At 44.7% G+C, this 21,411-nt stretch overlaps 1 protein-coding gene across 2 annotated transcripts in view; it reads right to left on the bottom strand.

Annotated features, from left to right (window-relative positions):
- CTNNA1 (catenin alpha 1) overlaps positions 1-21,411 on the bottom strand; it is a 194,368-nt gene that overhangs the window by 149,554 nt on the left and 23,403 nt on the right. For both annotated transcript variants that reach the window (XM_037906042.2, XM_043552628.1), the window contains exon 2: positions 6,481-6,587. In XM_037906042.2, the coding sequence (XP_037761970.1) occupies positions 6,481-6,585 (105 nt within the window). In that variant the 5' untranslated portion in view covers positions 6,586-6,587. The remainder of the gene's footprint in view (positions 1-6,480; positions 6,588-21,411) is intronic.

Genomic DNA, 21,411 nt, shown 5'->3' with positions numbered 1-21,411 from the left:
AAGTTCCAGCAAAACACAGGTCATTTCAATCTGGCATCATTCTATTAATAGGTATTCTTTATTTGAAGTTGTTTAACCTATTATGCATCCACTTAATGGTAGTTCTGCTGTGCCTGCATTTCTCCAGCTTACATATCTTATGTTATAACATAAGAATGGCCATACTGGGTCAGACCAAAGGTCCATCTAGCCCAGTATCCTGTCTTCCGATAGTGGCCAATGCCAGATGCCCCAGAGGGAATAAAGAAAGATAATCAAGTGATCCATTTCCTGTCACTCATTCCCAGCTTCTGGCAAACAGAGGCTAGGGACATCATCCCTGCCCATCCTGGCTAATAGCCATTGATGGACTTATCCTCCATGAATTTATCTTGTTCTTTTTTGAACCCTGTTCTCGTCTTGGCCTTCATAACCACTGGCAAAGAGTGCCACAACAGCTGACTATGCATTGTGTGAAGAAATACTTCTTTTCTTTGTTTTAAACCTGCTGCATATTAATTTTATTTGGTGCCCTCTACTTCTTGTGTAATGAGGAGTAAGCAACACTTCCTTATTTACTTTCTCCACATCAGTCATGATTTTATAGACCTCAATCATATTCCCCCTTAGTCATCTCTTTTACAAGATGAAAAGTCCCAGTCTTAATCTCTCCTCATACGGAAGCCATTCCATATCCCTAATCATTTCTGTTACTCTTTTGAACCTTTCAGTTCCAACATATCTTTTTTGAGATGGAGCAAACCACATCTGCACGCATTATTCAAGATGTGGGCATATGATGGATTTCTAAGGAAGCAATATCATATTTTATCTTATCTATCCCTTTCCTAATGATTCCCAACATTCTTTGCTTTTTTGACTGCCGCTGTACATTCAGTGGATATTTTCAGAGAACTATCCACAATGACTCCAAGATCTCTTTCTTGAGTCACCCAGTTTTGAAAGAGCCTTTTGTAGCTCTTCGCAGTCTGCTTGGGAACTAACTATCTTGAGTAGTTCTGTATCATCTCCAAATTTTGCCACCTCACTGTTTACCCCTTTTTCCAAATCATTTATGAATATGTTGAACAAGACTGGTCCCAGTACAGACCCCTGGGGGACACCACTCTACCGCTCTCCATTCTGAAAACTGACCATTTATTCCTAACCTTTGTTTCTTATCTTTTAACCAGTTACCAATCCATGAGAGGACCTTCCCTTTTATCCCATGACAGCTTACTTTGCTTAAGAGCCTTTGGTGAGGGACCTTGTCAAAGGCTTTTTGAAAATCTAAGTACACTATATCAACTGGATCCCCTTAACCACATGCTTGTTGACTGCCTCAAAGAATTCTAGCAGATTGATGAGGCATGATTTCCCTTTACAAAAACCATGTTGACCTCTTCCAACAAATTATGTTCATCTAGGTGTGTCAGACAATTTTGTTCTTTATATTTTCAACCAGTTTACCCGGTACTAAAGTCAGGCTTACCAGCCTGAATTGTCAGGATCACCTCTGGAGCCCTTTTTAAAAACTGGCATCATGTCATGTGGGACTGTGGCCTGGTCTACACGGGGGGGGGTGGAGGGGGGGGTTGGGTTCCGACCTAACATACACAACTTCAGCTACAATAGCAGCATAGCTGAAGTTGACATATCTTAGGTCGACTTCCCTCGTGTCCTCACGGCGTGGGGTCGACTGCTGTCACTCCCCCATCGACTCCGCTTCTGCCTCTCGCCGCGGTGGAGTACAGGGGTCAACGGCAGAGTGATTGGGGATCAATTTATCGCATCTACACTAGACGCGATAAATCGATCCCCGATAGATCAATCACTACCCGCCAATCTGGGGGCCAAAAGCCTTGCTGAAGTCGAGGTATATTATGTTCACTGCATCCCCCCTATCCACCAAACCAGTTACGCGGTCAAAAAAAATGAAATCAAGCTGGTCTGGCATGATTTGTTCTTAATAAAGCCACACTGGCTGCTAGTGATTACCCCTTCATCATCCAGGTATTCGCAAACTGAATGTTTTATACTTTGTTCTACTGGCTTCCCAGGTATTGAGGTCAGGATGACGGGTTTATAAATTCCCCAGCTCCTCCTTTTTCCTCTTTTTAAAGATGGACACTATGTTCGCCCTTCTCCAGTCTTCTGGGACCTCTCATCATCCATGAGTTTGCAAATATTATTGCCAATAGTGCAGAGATTTCTTCAGCTAATTTCTTCAGCAAGCTGTGGTTACGTGAATTCATTCAAATCAGTCAGAAGATCTGAAGTGTTCTTTACTTATCCGGATCTGCACCCCTTCCCCTTTACAGTCTATGGTAACTTCACTAGTTATCCAGTCACATGTTTTTTTTGTGAAAAGACTGAAGCAAAGGAGGCATTGAGCTGCTCTGTCTTCCTATCATCTTCCATTACCAGCTCACCGTTTCCATTGAGTAATGGATCCACACCATCCCCGATCTTTGTCTGACATTTGTAGAATCCCTTCTTGTTGTCTCTAACATTTCTTGCCAGCAGTAACTCATTCTTTGCTGTAGCTTTCCTGATTTTGTCCCTACATGCTCGTGCTATTCCCATGTATACCTTCCTTGGTGACATGCCCCTCCTTCCAGCTTTTGTGCAGCCACATTGGCCTCCTGTAGCTCTTATCTTTCCTCTGCATCAGAATAGCTTGATGTTGAGCATCTAGTATTACATTTTTTAGGAACTGCCAATCCCTTTCAACTCCTTTTCTTCCTAATTGGTCTTCCCATGGGACCTTGCCTATTATTTCTCTGAGTTGGTTGAAAATCTGCCTTTCTGAAGTAGTGTCCTTGTTTTGCTGTTCTCATATCCTCCTTTCATTAGGCTCTTGAATTCTATCAGATCAGCAACACTAAGTTCCCGATCATTTTCACATTTGTAACTAATTCATCCCTGTTGATCAACACCATATCCAAAATGGATGACCCCCTAGTTGTTGTCTCAATTTTCTGAATCAGAAAGTTGTCCCCTGCACAAGAACGAACTTGCAGGACATATGTTTGCTATAATAAGCATCCAACAAATATCAGGGAAGTTAAAATCCCACATTAGCTTGTGTGTGTTCGCTAATCTTGTCACCTGCTTGTAGAATGCCTCATCCACTTCCTCTTCTTGATTTGATGCACTATAATAGACCGCCCCACCATAAGATCACTGCTATTCTTTTCCCTTTTTATCCTCACCCGAAGACTCTCAGTAGGTCTGCCGCTCACTTTCTCTTGGACCTTGGAGCAAGTGTATACATTCTTGATATAGAGCACAATCCCTCCTCCTTTTTTCCCCCCATACCTATCCTTCTGGAACAAGCTATATCCCTCAATGCTTGTTCTGCAATCATGGGAGTTATCCCACCAAGTCTCTCTAATGCCAATTAAGTCACTTTTTTCTTCATATACCATGTTTTCCAGTTCATCCTGCTTGTTCCCCATACTTGCATTGGTATACAGGCATCAAATATATTTTGCAGACTGTCCTGTTGCTTTTATTTTTGCCTCATGACCACCCACGTGGGTGTCAAAAGTCCATGATGGAATTTGTTTTTTGTCGTCCCCCCTGCAATTTGCTCTTTTAAAAGCCCCAGTAAGGCACATGTAAAAGAGCTACTTTGCAGCCTTCATGTTCTTCTAAAGTACTCAAGTCAGAAAATGAAAGAATTGAGGTTGTCTGTGCAGCCTTAATTTGGCTTCTTTGTGCATATGCATTATGAGAGTCTAGTTACGTGACCACACACTCCCCTTCTCTCTCCCCCCTGCACCCAAAGAGGTTTAATTTAAAAGCCAGTAGGGAAGTGTCTACCTGAAAATTCACTGTCTTCCAATAGCAATGTCTGCAGATCCTACAGAAGGAATCCCATCTGTAGTGTTACTATAAAGGTGGAACCACTCTGGACAAAGCCATTTACTTGGTAGTGCTCCAGTAAGAACAGATTTCATCCACCACTGCTTGTACATCTAGTTTTAAAAAGATCAAGGACTTACAGGGGGTCTTACAAATCTCTCAATACAAAAAAGTAAAATCTTTCCAGCCAGGAAGCTGCCATTGCTCTAAGGAAAAATAAGTCTTGATAGACACTGGCAGAAAGATACTATTTGATCTATGAAGCACATGACTCTGTGGCACATACACCTTGATACAGACAACTGACGTTTTCTTGACTCTTACCAACAGGCAAGACAAATACCGCTGTTGATTTATGGTCTCTATTATTCTTTAGTAGCATTCTGAAATGTGCTTAAAATGGGTAATAAATTCTGGTTTTCTTTACACTTAGGTAATCTCAGTAAGTAGCTTCAAAATGTCAAACTGAAGAGGTACAAGATCTGCCATTTGTTTAGCTTCTTATATTTTTAAACAGGAAGTTACCAAAACTGATCACTTAAGATTCATCTGTAACAGTCCCACTTCTTGACATGTAGCTTTAAAACACTAGCTACACAAAAGTTTTTAGGCCATTCTTGACTTGAACTGGTACAACTAGTGGGTTTTTTGTTTTACGTTTTAGGATTTAAGTTCAGTTTTTGCCATAGTGCATAAGTATTCACTTATGACAACAGGTCACAGGAATCTTCATCTGCAGCTACACTTCTGTGGCACAGCTCCATGATCAACAGCCCACTCTCGAGCTTATGTTTCATAAGGGAACCTCCAGGATGTAGAGCACACTCATCTTCAGTGGCAGGACCTCTGACAGATTTCACCCAGGCCAGGTCTCCCTTTGGGAAACAAAATGGATGCTCTAGAAACTTCAAGGGCTAATGAAGTGGCTCTGTAGCTCCTCAAAGGTCAATCTACTTGCCTATCAGTGGACCCATGGCAGGTAAGAAGCCCTCTTTGGTGATGACTGTCCTTCACTAGGGACAGTTTTCACCAACGGATAATCTCAGTTCATGCACTAAATTTACTGCAAGAGAAAGTTTGCTTTACCTTCTTCTGGTTATTTTCCCTGTCACACCACTTAGAGCACCTGGAACTGCAGGTACAGGCTGTTGCTGCTGCACTACCTCATGAAAGAAAATTATCCTGAACTCAGAATGCCTTGAAAAAAAGTTTGTTCTTTTGATGACGTCAATTGAATTTCCCTAAAGGGAGAAATCTATGATTAACTCTGAATTTGCAAGGATACAGAACTAAATGGTAGGAAATCCAACTGCATTTTACAACTTTAGAAACAGAAAATAATGGTAAGTTCATCAAGAAGTAGAGAGTCTACTTCTTGCCAATGAATGATGGGGTATTTAGCTTTGGAAACAGAACCTGACTGATTGCAAGATCTGCAGACCTTCACACACTGAAGAAAGTTTTTCAGATCTCCAGAACTGTGACATTCTGTACAAACTGGCAAAATTATTTAAGTTCCCTATTCTTGAACAACAGGCTAGATGCTACTATAATTCTTTCCCCAATGCACTTTAAGAGGTCTGCATGAGAAACCCTTTGCTGCAAATCTTCAGAGTGCCCAAGGTATCTTTATTGGGTGTCTCCATCCTGTAGGCCTTACAAGGTATGCACCTACCCTCTCCATCTCCTTCAGTACACTTTATTATGTAATTAGTCACACATACAAAGCAAAGTCTTCAGTGGCTGAACACTACACAAAAGTTTAGTGGACACTTTACAAGTATAAGCATGCAATTGTCAAAGAGTTCTGTGTCAAATGAAAACTAAGTTTGACCATGGCACTTTTTCTAAACGAGAGTTTGTTCCATTACCTATTTCAACTTTTACTCCTCCCACCTAATTCTGGCTAGAGACATGTATAAAAAGGGCTTCTAGTATTTTCAAATAGGAAAACATCTAGTTGCCTTGTACTGCAGGCAACAACCATTTGTGCTCAAAATTTTCACTGTTTGGCTGCTCTCCCCAAAGTGAGCTTTTTGCTTATAAAAGCTTTCTATCTAACAGGGAATTCAAATGAAAGCTGTTATGCAATCTTAACTATAGCAGTTGCTGCTCTTCCCACCATAAGTAAGGGCTTTTAGTCCTCCAGAATTCTAATGCAAGACAGAACTCTCTACAGCATCTCGGTTTCTAATGACACAATTGTAAAGAACAATATTTAGACAAGAACAATTGAATAAGTTTCACCTAAAGGATTCTTGTTGGGAAAAAAAAAAAAAAAAAACAAACACTGTACCACAGAGACGAGAATAAACTGAGCGCAAGTACAATAAAACTTCAGCAGCAATGTGATATGTGCTTTTTGCACTTCTGATTAAATGAAGAACTGTGTTATATTAAGTTGTGACAAAAGCAAAAAAAACACTGAGTCTTCTAAGATTAAGACTAGAAGCATGCTTACCACTAACAGACTGAGCAAAAGCCTTTTGTTCTTGATCCCCCATGGTCCCCCTCCACCTATCTATTTCAGACCAGGTTTTCATTTCTGGACTTCAAACTTCAAGGTATGAGGATTAATCATCAAATTGAAACTTACCAAAAACTTGAGAGCTTGATATATAGATTTCTTACCTGTGTTACCAGGGGCTCCAATAGTCTTTCAACTGCCAGTGTTCTTATCTCTAAACTTTTGGGATCCCATTTGAAGTTAACACTGCCTGCATTAACAGTAGTCATTTCTGAGAGAGAGACAGAGAGAGAGAGAGAAAGGAAAAAAGTTAACTTCAGTCTTACTAGGTCTTCTTTGCTATGACGGATTGATTTTGAAATGAAACATAAGGATTATATGAAAGTGCTACATTAAAGTAGTTACTACTTAAAGCCAAATTTGCACTGCCTTTGGAAATACCAGTTTTGAATTCGCTTCCCATTTTATCATTTCAGTGCAAAATTGTGTTTTCAGTTATGACACCATGATTACAGGTTTCAGAGTAACAGCCGTGTTAGTCTGTATTCGTAAAAAGAAAAGGAGTACTTGTGGCACCTTAGAGACTAACCAGTTTATTTGAGCATGAGCTTTCGTGAGCTACAGCTCACTTCATCGGATGCATAGCATATCGTGGAAACACATATCCACGATATGCTATGCATCCGATGAAGTGAGCTGTAGCTCACGAAAGCTCATGCTCAAATAAACTGGTTAGTCTCTAAGGTGCCACAAGTACTCCTTTTCTTTTTACGACACCATGATTGTTACGTTTGTTTATGTTAAATAAGCCTAGAACAACCACCTAAAATATAGTATTTCCAAGCAGAGTGCCCCATCAAAAGTGTTTTGGTGGTTAATTTGTCTTATTCTGACAAAGGTCAGTCTCTAGCTAATATTTTATGAGTCAGAAACCAGCTTCCCTCCAACCCCCAGTTACTTCTCAAACCCAAATTGAGGCGGTTTTCTTTTAACAGTTTAAATACAAAGGTCAGTTTACATTCAGCTATAGCAATGCTGCTACATACAGCCAAAAAGCTTGAGAATGTTCAACTGCTGTACAACTTCCATATTTATCAACATTTCATGGCTAGAACCAACGCTTTCCCTTAAAATCTCCCACTACAAGGCTGCTTTACAGCTTTATGAATACAGTAGAACCTCAGAGTTACAAACCCCCTCCATTCCTGAGAGGTTGGCAACTCCTAAATGTTTGTTCAGAGTTACGAACATTATGGGTGTTCTTTCAAAAGTTTACAACTGAACATTGATTTAATACAGCTGTGAAACTTTACTACGCAGAAGAAAAATGCTTTTAACCATCTTACTTTAGATGAAACAAGCACAGAAACAGTTTCTTTACCTTGTCGGATTTTTTTTAACTCTCCCCCCCCTCCCCTTTAAATAGTTTATGTTTAAACACAGCACTGTACTGTATTTGCTGCCACCTGATTTCATACTTCCAGTTCCAAATCAGGTGTGTAATTGACTGGTCAGTTCATAATTCTGGTGTTTGTAACTCAGGTTCTACTGTACATGCTTGAAGCCATAGCTAAGCCCCATCTTCCTCATAAAGAGATTTCATGTTTACATCCCCACTGAACAGTCAAGTGGCACTTCACAATTCTCTTTGGTATTTTTCCTAAGACACTGAACAAACTTGATCCATCTCTCTAAGAGTACCATGGTTTCAAGAATAGAACTAACATGCTGAAGAGACAAAATGAATTAAGGAAATACCCAGTTTTAGCTTTACCTCCCGACAGTACTCAGATTGCTAAAACAATGACAACCAGATGACACAGATAAGCAACAACTTGATTCTAGGGAACCCGGTATTTAAATATTTACAGGTGTGCAGGACCAGTTCCAGGTTACTTTTTAAGCCATAGGTCACAATTTCTGGCTCTTCATGCTTTAAATGATACCTGATGTTTGAAGTTACACCCTTCCATTTCCTATGTAGGATAGTTAATTATTTTTAAAAGTGACATCCAAATAAAAATATTTTGGCTTGTCTCCTTTGTGCTTCTTTATACTGCGAGCCTGAAAGCATGCTTCTCTTGAAAAAGCATTTATTCCCATATTTATCTTGGAAGTACCAGAAAAATTTTATCCAGTTTTTGTTGGGGGACTTCTTTAAAGACTGAGGCATGGTCTACACTACGCTTAGGTTGACAAGAACAAGGAGTCACCAATGAAGTTAATAGGCAGCAGGTTTAAAACAAAAGGAAGTGCTTCTTCACACAATGCACAGTGAACTGTGGAACTCTTTGCCAGGGGACACTGTGAAGGCCAAAATCATAACAAGGTTCAAGAGAAAATTAGATAAGTTGATGGAGGACAGGTCCATCGATGGCTATTAGCCAAGATGGTCAAGGATGCAATCCCATGCCTTGGGTGTCCCTAAGCCTCTTACAGCCAGATGCTCTGATTGGATGACAGGAGATAGATCACTTGATAACTACCCTGTTCTATTCCCTTTGAAGCACCTGGCACTGGCCACAGTCTGAAGACAGGATACCGGACCATAAGTCATACGGGATATAAGTTGCCTTGCCTCAACCTATTTGTGCATACGTCTACTCAAATTTGTCTCGGACCTACATAAACAGCCATTTACAGCAATGCGGCGACAGCTGACCTACTGAGGTTGACACAATGCAAGTGCAGACATTGCATAACCTGTGCTGACCCTAACGGTCCTCAAGAAGCTGTCCCATAATGTGCCCATTCCCTGTGACACTGTCTGCTCTGGTCACAATTGTAAGCTCCGCTGCACAGGGGTTCCACAAACTGGAAGCCACTCCATCCCCTTAAAACTCCTGCATGTTTTTTAAAATACCTTTTCCTGATTGCCCACCTTAGCAAGCACAAGTAGCAGCTCACCCTCATGCAACTGCCCAACTGACCATGACAACTCCACTCACTAAACATACTTCTGCCTGGAACAGACGGGAGATACTGGATCTCCTGCACCCGTGGAGAGAAAAAGCTGCGCAAGCATAGATATGGACCAGCCATAGGAAGATGGGCATTATTAATAGATTGCCTGCATCCCAGGTACAAAGGGGTTCAACAGGGATCAGCAGCGCCACGTAAACACAAAGGAAATTTGCCAGCCATATCACGAGGCCAACAATAGATATGGTTCTGAGCCACAGACCTGCTGCTTTAACAATGGACTGCATGCCATACTTGGCAGAGACCCTACCAGCCACCCTACAGACCACTCTGGATACCTCAGAAAAAGCCCAAGACAGAGACCCCTGCCTTGAACAGCACAGAGAAGGCAAAACGGGAAGATGCAACATGGGACCCCAGCCACGCTGCAAGTCAGGACCTGTTTGACACTCCATCACAGTCTAATCAGTCTCACCAGGTAGGTATGGAGGAGTGTTATGAACTGGAAGGAATCTCAGGTAAGTGTGCGCGTGCATTCTTCAATACAACATTTTAAATTAGAGATTGTGCTCCTCCCATCCCCAAATTAAGATAAAGGTATCTGATTTTTATTGTTTTCTTGCATGAGAAAAAGGTAGCAGCACAAACAAAGGTAGAGTTGGCAGTTGCTTTAATATGCTGAACACCCATACATCAGAAGTTCAAGGATTCAAAAAGTTAAGGTTTTATAATGGTTAAGACAAATTACCAACATCACTTGTCAAAATATAAAAAGTAAATATCCTTAAATCACACACTGAGTTCTCAAGTAACATTTTTCTGCCTACCAGTAAGTTTCAATTATCATTGGGGAAAAAATTGGTCAGTGTGTGTGTACACTATGAAAATCATTTACCAACAAAAATCTAATCCTTCGAAGTTTGAGATATAGGCCTTGTCTACACTGGGAAGTTTCTATGCAGTAAAGCAGCTTTTTGCTTTGTAACTCCTGAGGCGTACACACTGCCAAGCCACTTAGTGCGCAGAAAACGCACAGTTGCAGCGCTGTACAAACAAAACAAAACCAAAAACAAATACAGCCTGACAAAAGGCATACAGCTTTCTGCACCAGAGGTACAGTTCCACGGTGCCAGTGTAAACACCCTGGTCGACTGGCGACTGGCCTATGGAAGGTGTCCCACAATGCCTGTTCTTGCCTCTCTGGTCATCAGTTTGACCTCTACTGCCCTGCCCTCAGGTGACTGTCATCCCCACCCCGTAAATTCCTTTGGAATTTTGGAAGTCCCCTTCCTGTTTGCTCAGTGATGCATGCAGTGGTCTCAGCGCATCTTTCCAGGTAGCCCCGCTTGGTGCACTGCGGAGCTGCTGGACCTCAACAGCATTTGGGGAACGGAGGCTGTCCAGTCCCAGCTACACTCCAACCGCAGGAATTATACCACCTACAGACAGATTTCACAATGCATGACAGAAAGGGGCCATGACGGGGACACACTGCAGTGCAAGGTCAAAGTGAAGGAGCTGCGGAATGCCTACCACAAGATGCGGGAAGCAAACCGCTGCTCTGGTGCTGCTCGTTCTATAAAGAGTTGGACGCAATACTCTGTGGCAACACCACCTCGACTGCAAAGGCCACGGTGGATACTTCGGTGGCTTGCATGCCAGTCAAGAGTGGACCAAGCCAGAAGGAAGAAATCTTGGACAAGGATGTGGAGGGGGAGGGAGACCCAGAGGCAAAGGAGAACTCGGAGGCCAGAGATGCACGCAGCTAGGAGCTCTTTTCTACCCCAGAGGACGCTAGCCAGTCACAGCTGTCGGATCTTGGCGAAGCGCAAACAGGAGAAGATGCCCCTGGTAAGTGGATTTGATTTTGGGAATCGCTGAATGAGTTGAGGGCAGGAGGGTTGCAGAAAGCAGGCTGTGTTTGTATGATATGCGTACCACCACATGCCTAGTCTGAGCAGTAGAATAGAGTGTTGATTGATTCCTTCATGGGAATCTGCCTCAGAGAACTCTCATGGAGATACTGGGCAATCTGCTACCGCAGGTTCTTTGGCAGAGCTGCTTTGTTTCTTGCCCCATTAACTTTCCTGCACCAGTCTGCCATCGCTGGAGGGGTGGGGATGGGACAAGAGAAACCATTGCTGCAAACAGGTGAGCCACATAAGGGCCAGGGCAGAAGCTGCAGACTTGGAGAAGATCCTCCCTTGATTCCCTGCTCACCTTCAGCAATGAGATATCTTCCATAACGAACACAGGCCTGTGGAAAATGTGGGGACAGGAATGATTATCAGGCTCCCACTACAGTGCTGGCTCTCCCCAAGAGCCACATGCCCAGTGTACAGTAGGGTCTGGGAACAGTGTTTTATGCTGTCCCTGTGGCTACTCACCATTTTGAGGGTCTTGTGGCTCATACGTGCTTGCCTGGGGTCAGACAGTAACAGGTTTGTGAATAGTGGTGGTGTTTTAAATCACTGAATCAGTGTTGTTGTGTGTGTTGCAAACAATACTGCTTCTGTAAAATGTTGCGTTTTGGCTACACAGAGATGGACCTTGAGAGGACAGCCTCCCCCTTTGTTCTCGCCAGCTGAACGGCTGCACAGAATTAGAAAGCAGTTACGAAAAACTAAGGAGGACTTTCTCCATGAGGTTATGATGCACTCCGTGGCTGAAAAACAGGAATTGAAGGAGTGGCGGGACAGCGAGAAGAAGGACTGAAAGGAGAACGTGAAGCTCTAGAATGAAGCCACGGAGCGTCTCTTAAATGTTATGGAGCACCAAGCGGACACGATCCAAGTGATATTAACACTGCAAATCAAGCAGCTCCCCACCCAACCTCCCCTGCAGCCACTGTCACAAAACTCTTTCCCATGTGCTTCACACACACCACCACCGCCCTCTTAACCTCCTGGCTCCAGTCTGTACCCGCGGCATTCCACTCCTCCCCCGTCACAGTCCAGCACTGCTGACTCCCAGTACCCAATGCACTCAACACCGGTCCCTCTGCAATTTAGCACTGCTGAAGTACAGTACCCATTGCGCTATGCTCCAAAAGACAAGGTTGTATACGATAGCTGGACATACACAAATCTTTAACCACGGACCCCACCTTCTCCTGGGTCTTTCCCTTCCCCTATCCCCCTCAGTGCTGATGTGTTTTTTTGTTGGTCTCTCCCCTCCAGTTGTTTTTTTAATAAAAATTGTGCTGGTTTGAAAGCAATCTTTATTCTATTAACTGAAAGCAAACAGAGCCCTGTAAAGCAACATGCAATATGAAGGTTTACGATATTGTATCGCCTACACCAATCACAATTACCTTCTAGCATTACAAGCTCAGCACTCCCGAACATAACAAATATTAGCGGCTTTCAGCTCCAAATTGCTGCCTCAAGGCATCCCTGATCCTTATGGGCCTGCGCTGCGCCCCTCTAATAGCCCTGGTCTCTGGCTGTTCAAATTCAGCCTCCAGGCACTAAGCCTCAGCCATCGAGCACTGAGTGAAGCTTTCATCCTTCCCTTCACAATTATGATGGAGCATAAAGCACGCGGCTATAAGCATAGGAATATTGTCATTCGCCAGACCAAGCTTCCCATATAGGTAGTGCCAGCAGACCTTTAAACGGCCAAAAGAACACTCCACAGTCATTCTGCACTTGCTCTGCCTGTTGTTGAACCACTCCTTGCTGCTGTCAAGGTGCCCTGCATATGGCTTCATAAGCCACGGCATTAAGGGTAGGCGGGGTCTCCCAGGATCATGATGGACATTTCGACTTCCCCTACGGTGATCTTCCGGTTTGTGAAGAAAGTCCCTGCTTGAAGCTTCCTGAACAGGCCAGTGTTCCGAAAGATGCGTGCGTCATGCACCATTCCGGAGCAGCCTGCCTTAATGTCTGTGAAATGCCCACGGTGATCCACAAAAAGTGCCTGGAGAACCATAGAGAAATACCCCTTCCAATTAATGTACTCAGTGGCTAGGTGATCTGGTGCCACAATTGGAATGTGTGTGCCATCCATTGCCCCTCCAGAGTTAGGAAAGCCCATCTGGGCAAAGCCATCCACAATGTCACACACGTTGCCCAGAGTCATGATCTTTTGGAGCAGGATGTGATTAATAGCCTTACACACTTCCATCAACACGAGACCAACAGTTGACTTTCCCACTGAACTGGTTAGGGACCAAATCAGTAGCAGACTGGAGTAGCCAGCTTCCACAGAGTGCAATTGCCACCCGTTTCTCCAATGGCAAGGCAGCTCTCATTCTCACGTCCTTGCGCCACAGGGCTGAGGCGAGCTCATCACACAGTCCCATGAATGTGGCTTTCCTCATCTGAAAGTTCTGCAGCCACTGCTAGTCTCCCAGATGTGCATCACGATGTGATCCCACCTAACTCAGTACAAGCAATCTCGTGTCGAAGCAATGCGTGGCGAGATCAATGATGCACTCCTCTTGCCTTTGTAGTTTACGGAATAACTCCACTGCCACCCGTGATGTGTTAGTCAGAGCAAGCAGCATGCTGGTCAACAGTTCGGGATCCATTCCTGCAGACTGAAGAGGTAGAGTGGGGTACACAAACCGTTGAAAGATGGCACCAAATGTGAACGGAAGCACAGGGATTGCTGGGATGCAAAGCAATGCATCATGGGGCATTGGGACAGGACCCAGGATGCCCCACAACCCCCTCCACCTTTCCACAATTCTTAGCTGCAGAAGAGGAAAAGATGGTCTGTGGGATAGCTGCCCAGAGCGCACCACTCCGAATACCACTGCAAGTGCCGTAAGCATGAACATGCTATTGCACAGGCAGCTGACTGTGTGTTCACACAACAGCAGTTTCCCTTCAACGCTCTCTGGGCAGTGCTGTAACTGCCAATGCTGTAACTCTGCCAGTGTACACACTCTCAAACTCCTTGCCTCTCTTATGCCTGAAACGTCTTATCCTTGCCTTTAACGTCTTTAACCCTCTAAACAGGGGGTTAAAAGACACCATTTTGCAACCCTGCTGTAGCTTTTGCTACTAACAATAGGATTAGTATACGCAGGGCTTCTTAAATTCAAAGGATATCTGCCACAGAATCCATGTGTTTTGGTTCTACCACGTGGAAACCTGCAAATGGTAAAATCATAGTGTGGACAAAGCAGTGGGCTGTTTTCACATGTTAGGTGGTTAAAATAAACCTTCTAGTGTTTGATCAGCCTATATTGGGGGGGGGGGGGGGGGGTGGAATGATAGTTACCAAGAATTAACTAACATGTAGTAACATCCTAGTGTGGATAAGGGACTAACATATGGTGAGACCTTTTTTCCTAGTTAAGACTAGGCTGCACTCTCAGGAGCAGGAACTGCAAAGACACCAAACATGTCACTCATAAAATAGAATCATGAGAGCTAGAAACTCCTGTGAAACAGACTCCAAACTATTTGAAGATACAGGAAGATAATGCATCAGAGCATCCAGAAGGATAGTTCAGAGTGGTGTGAATTGCCCCATTCATCTCAGAGGGATGTTGACTCCAAATTCTACAGGTAACAGTTAAGCAAACTATTTCATTGCTCATCACTTTACCAGAACTTCCAAGCCAATGCAATTATCTCTTGTTAGATGTAGTTTGGTATGCAAGAGTGGTGGAGAGAAGAAAAAGGAGACCCCCGAGTCCAAAAATCAACTCCAACCAGAAATTTCTGTGCTCACCTGAAGTTTTTTAGACCAGCAACAAGCAAGCGTCACAGATTTATTCTTAAAGAGAAAACCCATTAAAAACAGGTGACCCCCACCATCCCACAACTCCAACAAGGGCTCTGATAGGACTCAATCCTTTACACTACCAAGAGTTTGTGGTTACAAATTCATGACAGCATCAGTTTAGAACTAGCACACCCTTGAATAGGTTAGCCTTTCCTTTATACAGCGTGGGCCTTCCACAGACTCTGAAACAGGTAATCAGCAGAGAATGGTCCTCTCCTCGGGATGCAGCTTCAAAAAGCTGGGGTTTTGCATAACTGGAGATAAGGAATTTGCATTCATTTCTCCCTCAACATTCCCCTGGTAGCTACTTGATACAGTTTGTTACAAAAGTCCATTCCTGTCTGGCACGTTATTCAATAGTAAACACCACTTTCCAAGGTTCACATCCCATCTCACTCAGAGGTTACCTACAATCCTGGCCCACTATAATACATAACCCTCTCACTTAATGCAATGTACTCCAAACAAACTTAACTAAGTAAGGTCTCCTAGGGATATTGTCAGAAACTGGTATGTGTCACATTCAGCCCCTGGAGAAGCCATTACCCTCTAGGAAAATGCTCCAAATACCAAAAGAGGGATTTTACTCCATGCTTTGTATGCCTCAAACTAGATAATCCATCTGGAAGTCAGTGACAGGCTTTTTTGACCCTTACTAAAGGATGGGCATAAGAGAAAGAGCTGTAGATCTACAACATTCTGCAAATTAGATATATTTCAGTTGCAATACACACATCTAGCATATGCCATAAGCATTTTCCCTTTGAATGTTATTCATAGATTAAGACCAGAAGGGATGATTATGATAGTCTAGTGTCTGACCTGCTGTGTAACACAGACATTCCCCAAAACAACTCCTAGAGCAAAATTCTTTTAGAAAGACATCCACTCTTGATTTAAAAGTTACCAATAATGAAGAATCCACCACAACCCTTGGTAAATTGTTCCTATGGTTAATTACCCTCACTGTAAAAAATTTACATAATTCCCAGTCTGAATTTGTCTAGCTTCAACTTGTAGTATTTTAAGCCCAAATAAAAGCAGCACTACCTCTTGAGCTCAATAAAAAAGTGAATTAATCTTAAGAAAAAACAGTTGGTTCCATTCTGAGCACTGCTTTATACATGTGAATAATGCAGTATGGGGAGGGATGAGCCGGGGGGGGCGGGGGCAGGGAGAAGGAGGTTACTGGATAATACCCTTAACTCAAAACACTTACCTGGCTAAAGTTAAAGCCACCAGAAAGTGTTGCGCTCTGAATGGTTTGACTGCCTGTTAGGCAAGGGCAGGGGTGGGCAAACTTTTTGGATGAGGGGTTGGGGGTGCAGGAGGGTGCTCTGGGCTGGGACTGAGGGCTCAGAGGGCAGGAGGGGGATCAGGGCTAGGGCACGGGTGCAGGAGGGGGCCAGGGTGCAGGCTCCAGGCAGTGCTTACCTCAAGCAGCTCCTGGAAGCAGCAGCATGTCCCCCCTCAGGCTCCTATGTGGAGGTGTGGCCAAGCAGCTCTGCGCGCTGCCCCATCCACAGGCACCACCCCTGCAGCTCCCATTGGCCATGGTTTCTGGCCAATGGGAGCTGCAGGGACAGCACTTGATGCCGGGGGCAGTGTGCAGAGCCCCCTGGCTGCCCCTGTGCATAGGAGCCAGAGTGGGGACATGCCGCTGCTTCCGGGAGCCACACCAAGCCATGGCACAGGGCAAGCCCCGGACCCCGCTCCCCGGTGGGAGCTTGAGGGCCGGATTAAAATGTCTGAAGGGCCCGATGTGGCCCCCAGGCCATAGTTTGCCCACCCTTGGGCAAGGGTGTTCAGCATAAACCAGGCTCTTAAGGACAAGTTTAAGCTGTTCTGAGTGATTGGAGGCAGAAAGATCTAGCAATGCTACAAGCAGGCTGAAAATCCAATGTTAAGATCTGTGGACCTCACCTGGTTAAAGGTCTCCTATTCAACCCCAAATTCCCTCTACCCATCTGTCAAACCCTTCAGATGTTCCCCTTGCTCTGATCCTATACCCTAGCATAGATACAGTAAAGTTGCTTTCTCATTATAGAAATCTTTAGTAGCTAGATTTAGGGATAGCACAAAATGAAATATATATTAAAAAAACAAAACAAAAAACCCCCCACACACTCAGGATATTGCACTAACTCTATTCCTTTTAGTAACTGAATATTTATATCAAATTGCTCACAGAGACCACAGCATTCAGGTCCTGCTAGACAACTCTAGTCAGTTTCAGTGAGTGGTTGAAAGTTTCAAGTATACCCCCCCATCCACTTTGTCTTCACTCACAATTTTGCATTTTACATGCTTCTTTCTTCATTGCTGATGTGCCAAAGGCCCATGTGGAATTATGTGAAGTTACTAATTTGAAGTTACAGATAAACTAGAATACAGAAAAATGTTTCTCTAATTCAGGGGTGGCCAACCTGTGGCTCCAGAGACACATGCAGCTCTTCAGAAGTTAATATGCAGCTCCTTGTATAGGCACCAACTCCAGGGCTGGAGCTACAAGCACCAACTTTCCAGTGTGCTGGGGGATGCTCACTGCTCAACCCCTGGCTCTGCCACAGGCCCTGCCCCCACGCCACCCCTTCCTGCCCCTCCCATGAGTCTGCAGTGTCCTCCCTCCTACCATGCCAGGAAACAGCTGATCAGGAGGTGCGGGGATAGGGGAGGAGCACTGATTGGTGGGTCTGCCGGTGGGTGGGAGGCGTTGGGAGCAGGGGGAGCTACTGGCTCTTTGGCAATGTATATTGGTAAATTCTGGCTCTCTCTCAGGCTCAGGTTGGCCACCCCTGCTAATTACTTAGAAGCAAAACCCAAGATTACCTAAGTAATTTTCTAAAACTGATACTGCTTTTAAAAAAAGGGAAGCTACTATCACAGTTCAGAGCAACTGCGCCTGTATTCCCCCTCTGTGGGCCAGCAAAGGCACCAATTTTTAGGCTTCTGGCTCTCCAGCCATTCTCTCTCCTGGGATGAGGCCCATGATTTTTCTCAAACTGCACAGTACCTTGCCTACTGAATTCCCCAGCAAGTCAGACTGCCTAAATAGTCCTGCTTTGCTTTCTCCTCAGAGGCTATAAACAGTATAATTGCCCCTCAGCTATCAGTTACCACACAGCTCTTTACAAGCAACCACACCTCTCGTTAAGCATTACAGAGAAAACGTTAAAAACAACAAGTCAACTTACATGCACACTAATAAGCTTACCAGAGATCAGGCCCCTCCCCCACCAAGGGCTCCAGCAGCTGATCAATCCTTCAAACCCCACCAAGGGATTTTTGTATGGTTACAAGTTCATAGCTCAGAACTAGCACCCCCACGAATCTGTCAGTAACTCCTTTATGCAATGTTGTAGCTCTGTCAGTATTAGAATATTAGAGGTAACATGGGTGAGATATAATCGCTTATTGGACAGACAAGTTTTTGAGTTACACAGGTCTGGGAAAGACCCAAGAGCTCTGGACAGCTTCAAAGCTTGTCTCTCTGACCACAAAAGTGATCCAATAAAAGATAACTTCACACACCTTGTCTCACACACCTCAAACAGGGTTTTTTCACACCCCTGAGTGAGAAAGTTGCAGCGCTGTAAGTTGCCTGTGTAGACAAGCTTTTAGTCGCTCCTTTATATAGTTTGGGCCTTTGATATTGTGACCCTGGGAACAGGTAATCAGCAGACAATTGGCCTCTCCTCAGGGAGCAGCTTCAAAGGGCCGGATTTTTATATAAACCTGAGGCAAAGGAGGGGGAAGGGGGAGATTTGTTTTCACCTCTCTTGTGATATTTCCAATGAAATCCACTTCACACATCTTGTCCCAAAAGTTCATTCCTGTCTGCCCCATTCTTCAGTAAAGTCCTTTAATCATCCAGGCTCACAATATATGACCTTTGCATTTAAGACAATGGACTCCAAAAATACTTAATTCAGGCCTTGTCTACACTGGCAAGTTTCTGTGCAATGAAGCAGCTTTCTGCGCTGTAACTCCCAAGGCATACACACTGCCAAGCCACTTAGAGCACTACAACCATGCAGTTTCTGCACACTAAAAAAACAAAATACACACACACACACAAAACCACACCCTCCGACAAGAGGTGTAGAGCTTTCTAAGCTGGGGCTACAGCACTGCGGTGCCAGTGTAGACTCCGTAGTGATTACGGTGGTGTGATTGGCCTCCAGGAGGTGTCCCACAATGCCTGTTCTCACCTCTCTTGTCATCTGTTTGAACTCTAATGCCTGCCCTCACGTGACCAACAGCCCTCCTCACCCCATACATTCCTTTGCAAATTTGAAAGTCTGAGCAAACATGAAGGGGTGATGCATGCAATGGTCTCAGCACATCTTTCCAGGTGGCCAAGCCTGCTCCACGCACCAGGAGATCCCCTGCTTGGAGCAATGCTGAGCTGCTGAACTTCATCAGCATTTGGGGAGAGGAGGCTGTCCAGTCCCAGCTGCGCTCCAGCCATAGGAATTTTGATACCTACAGACAGATTTCACGATGCATGATACAAAGGGGCCAGGAATGGGACATATTGCAGTGTAGGGTAAAAGTGAAGGAGCTGCGGAATGCCTACTACAAGTCGCAGGAGGCAAACCACTGCTCCGGAGCTGCGCCCACGAGCTGCCGATACTACGAAGAACTGGACACAATACTCAGAGGCGACCCCAGCTCCACTGCAAAGGCCCCTGTGGATATTTTTGCTGGCTCGCATGCCAGTCGAGAGTGGACCGAGCCAGGAGGAGGAAATCTTGGACGAAGAGGGGGAGTGGGACCCAGAGGATGACTTGGAGCCCAAAGATGCATGCAGTCAGGAGCTCTTTTCTACCCTGGAGGAGACTAGCCAGTTACAGCAGTCGGATCATGGCAAAGCACAAACAGGAGGAGGTGGCCCCAGTAAGTGGATCTGATTTGGGGAATTGCTGAAGCGAGTTGTTGGGGGAAGGAGTGTTGCAGAAAGCAGGTTTGTCTCCCACATGCCAGGTCTGAGCAGCGGAGCAAGCTGTTGATAGACTCCCTCACTTCACGGGAATCTCCCTCAGAGATCTCCAGGAAACGTGTGTGGAGATACTGGGCAATCCACAGCCTCAGGTTCCTCTGCAGAGCCACTTTGGAGAAGACCCTCCCTTGATTCCCTGCTCACCCTCAGCAGCGAGATATCTTCCATAATGATCACTTCCTGTGGAAAGTGTGGGGTCAGGAATGATTATGGGGCCCTCCCTATAGTGCTGGCTCTCCCCAAGAACCACATGCCCAGTGTACAGCAGGGTCTGGGAAGAGTAGTTTACCTTGTCCCTGTGGCTACTCACCATTTTGGGGGCCTTGTGGATCATGTGTGATTGCCTGTGGTCAGCTAGTTAGCGACAGATGTGTGAGTAATGGCTGTGTTTTAAAGCACTGAATCAGTATTGTCTGTGTTGCAAACAATACTGCTTCTGTAAAATGTTGCATGTGAACTTCAGAGATGACCTTGGGAGCCCAGCCTCCCTATTTGTTATCGGAGGCAGAATGGCTGCGCAGAATTTGAAAGTGGCCAAGAACAACTAAGGAGGACTTTCTCCGTGAGGTTATGATGCACTCCGCTGCTGAGAAACAGGAATTGAAGGACTGGCGGGACTGCAAGAAGAGGGACCAAAAGGAGAATGCGGCACACCAGAAAGAAGCCATGGAGTTTCTCTTAAACATTATGGAGCGCCAAGTGGACATGCTCCAGGCGATACTAGCTCTTTAAACCGAGCAGCTCTGCACTGGCCCTCTCCTGCAGCTGCTGTCCCAAAAAAACTCTTTCCCATGCGCTTCACACACACTGCCAACACACTTATCAACCTCCTGGCTCCACTTTCTACCTGCAGCATTCCACTCCTCCCTCCTCACAGTCCAGCACTCCCACTATCCACTGCACTCAATACCCATCCCTCTGCAGTTTAGCCCTGCTGAAGTACAGCACCTGCAGCATTGTACTCCAAAGAAGAAGGTTGGGTATGATCCCTGGAGCTCACGAAAGCTTATGCTCAAATAAATTTGTTAGTCTCTAAGGTGCCACAAGTACCCCTTTTCTTTTTGCGAATACAGACGAAACACGGCTGCTACTCTGAAACAAATCTTTAGCCGTCCCAGGACCCCTCTCCTCTTGAGATCTTCTCTTTCCCCATCCCCCTTCCCACTGATGAATTTTTTTCGTTGACTCCCTCCTCCGGTTGTTATCTTTTAATAAAATAATTCTGTTTGAAGGCAATCTTTATTCTATTAAGTGAAAAAAAAAAAAAAAAGAACTGCAAAGCAACATACAATTATGTCAAGGCCCCTTCTTGCATCATGTGCACCAATCACCTCCTAGCATTACAAGCACTGCAATCCCCAGCATAGCAACAAATATTAGCGGCTTTCCGCTTCAAATTGCTGCCTCAAGGCATCCCTGAGCCTTATGG

Source organism: Chelonia mydas, chromosome 8 (assembly GCF_015237465.2).
Source record: "Chelonia mydas isolate rCheMyd1 chromosome 8, rCheMyd1.pri.v2, whole genome shotgun sequence".
Lineage (NCBI taxonomy): Eukaryota > Metazoa > Chordata > Testudines > Cheloniidae > Chelonia > Chelonia mydas.
The sequence above is the reverse complement of the archived record's forward strand: the minus strand, read 5'-3'. Positions and strand labels throughout refer to the sequence as shown.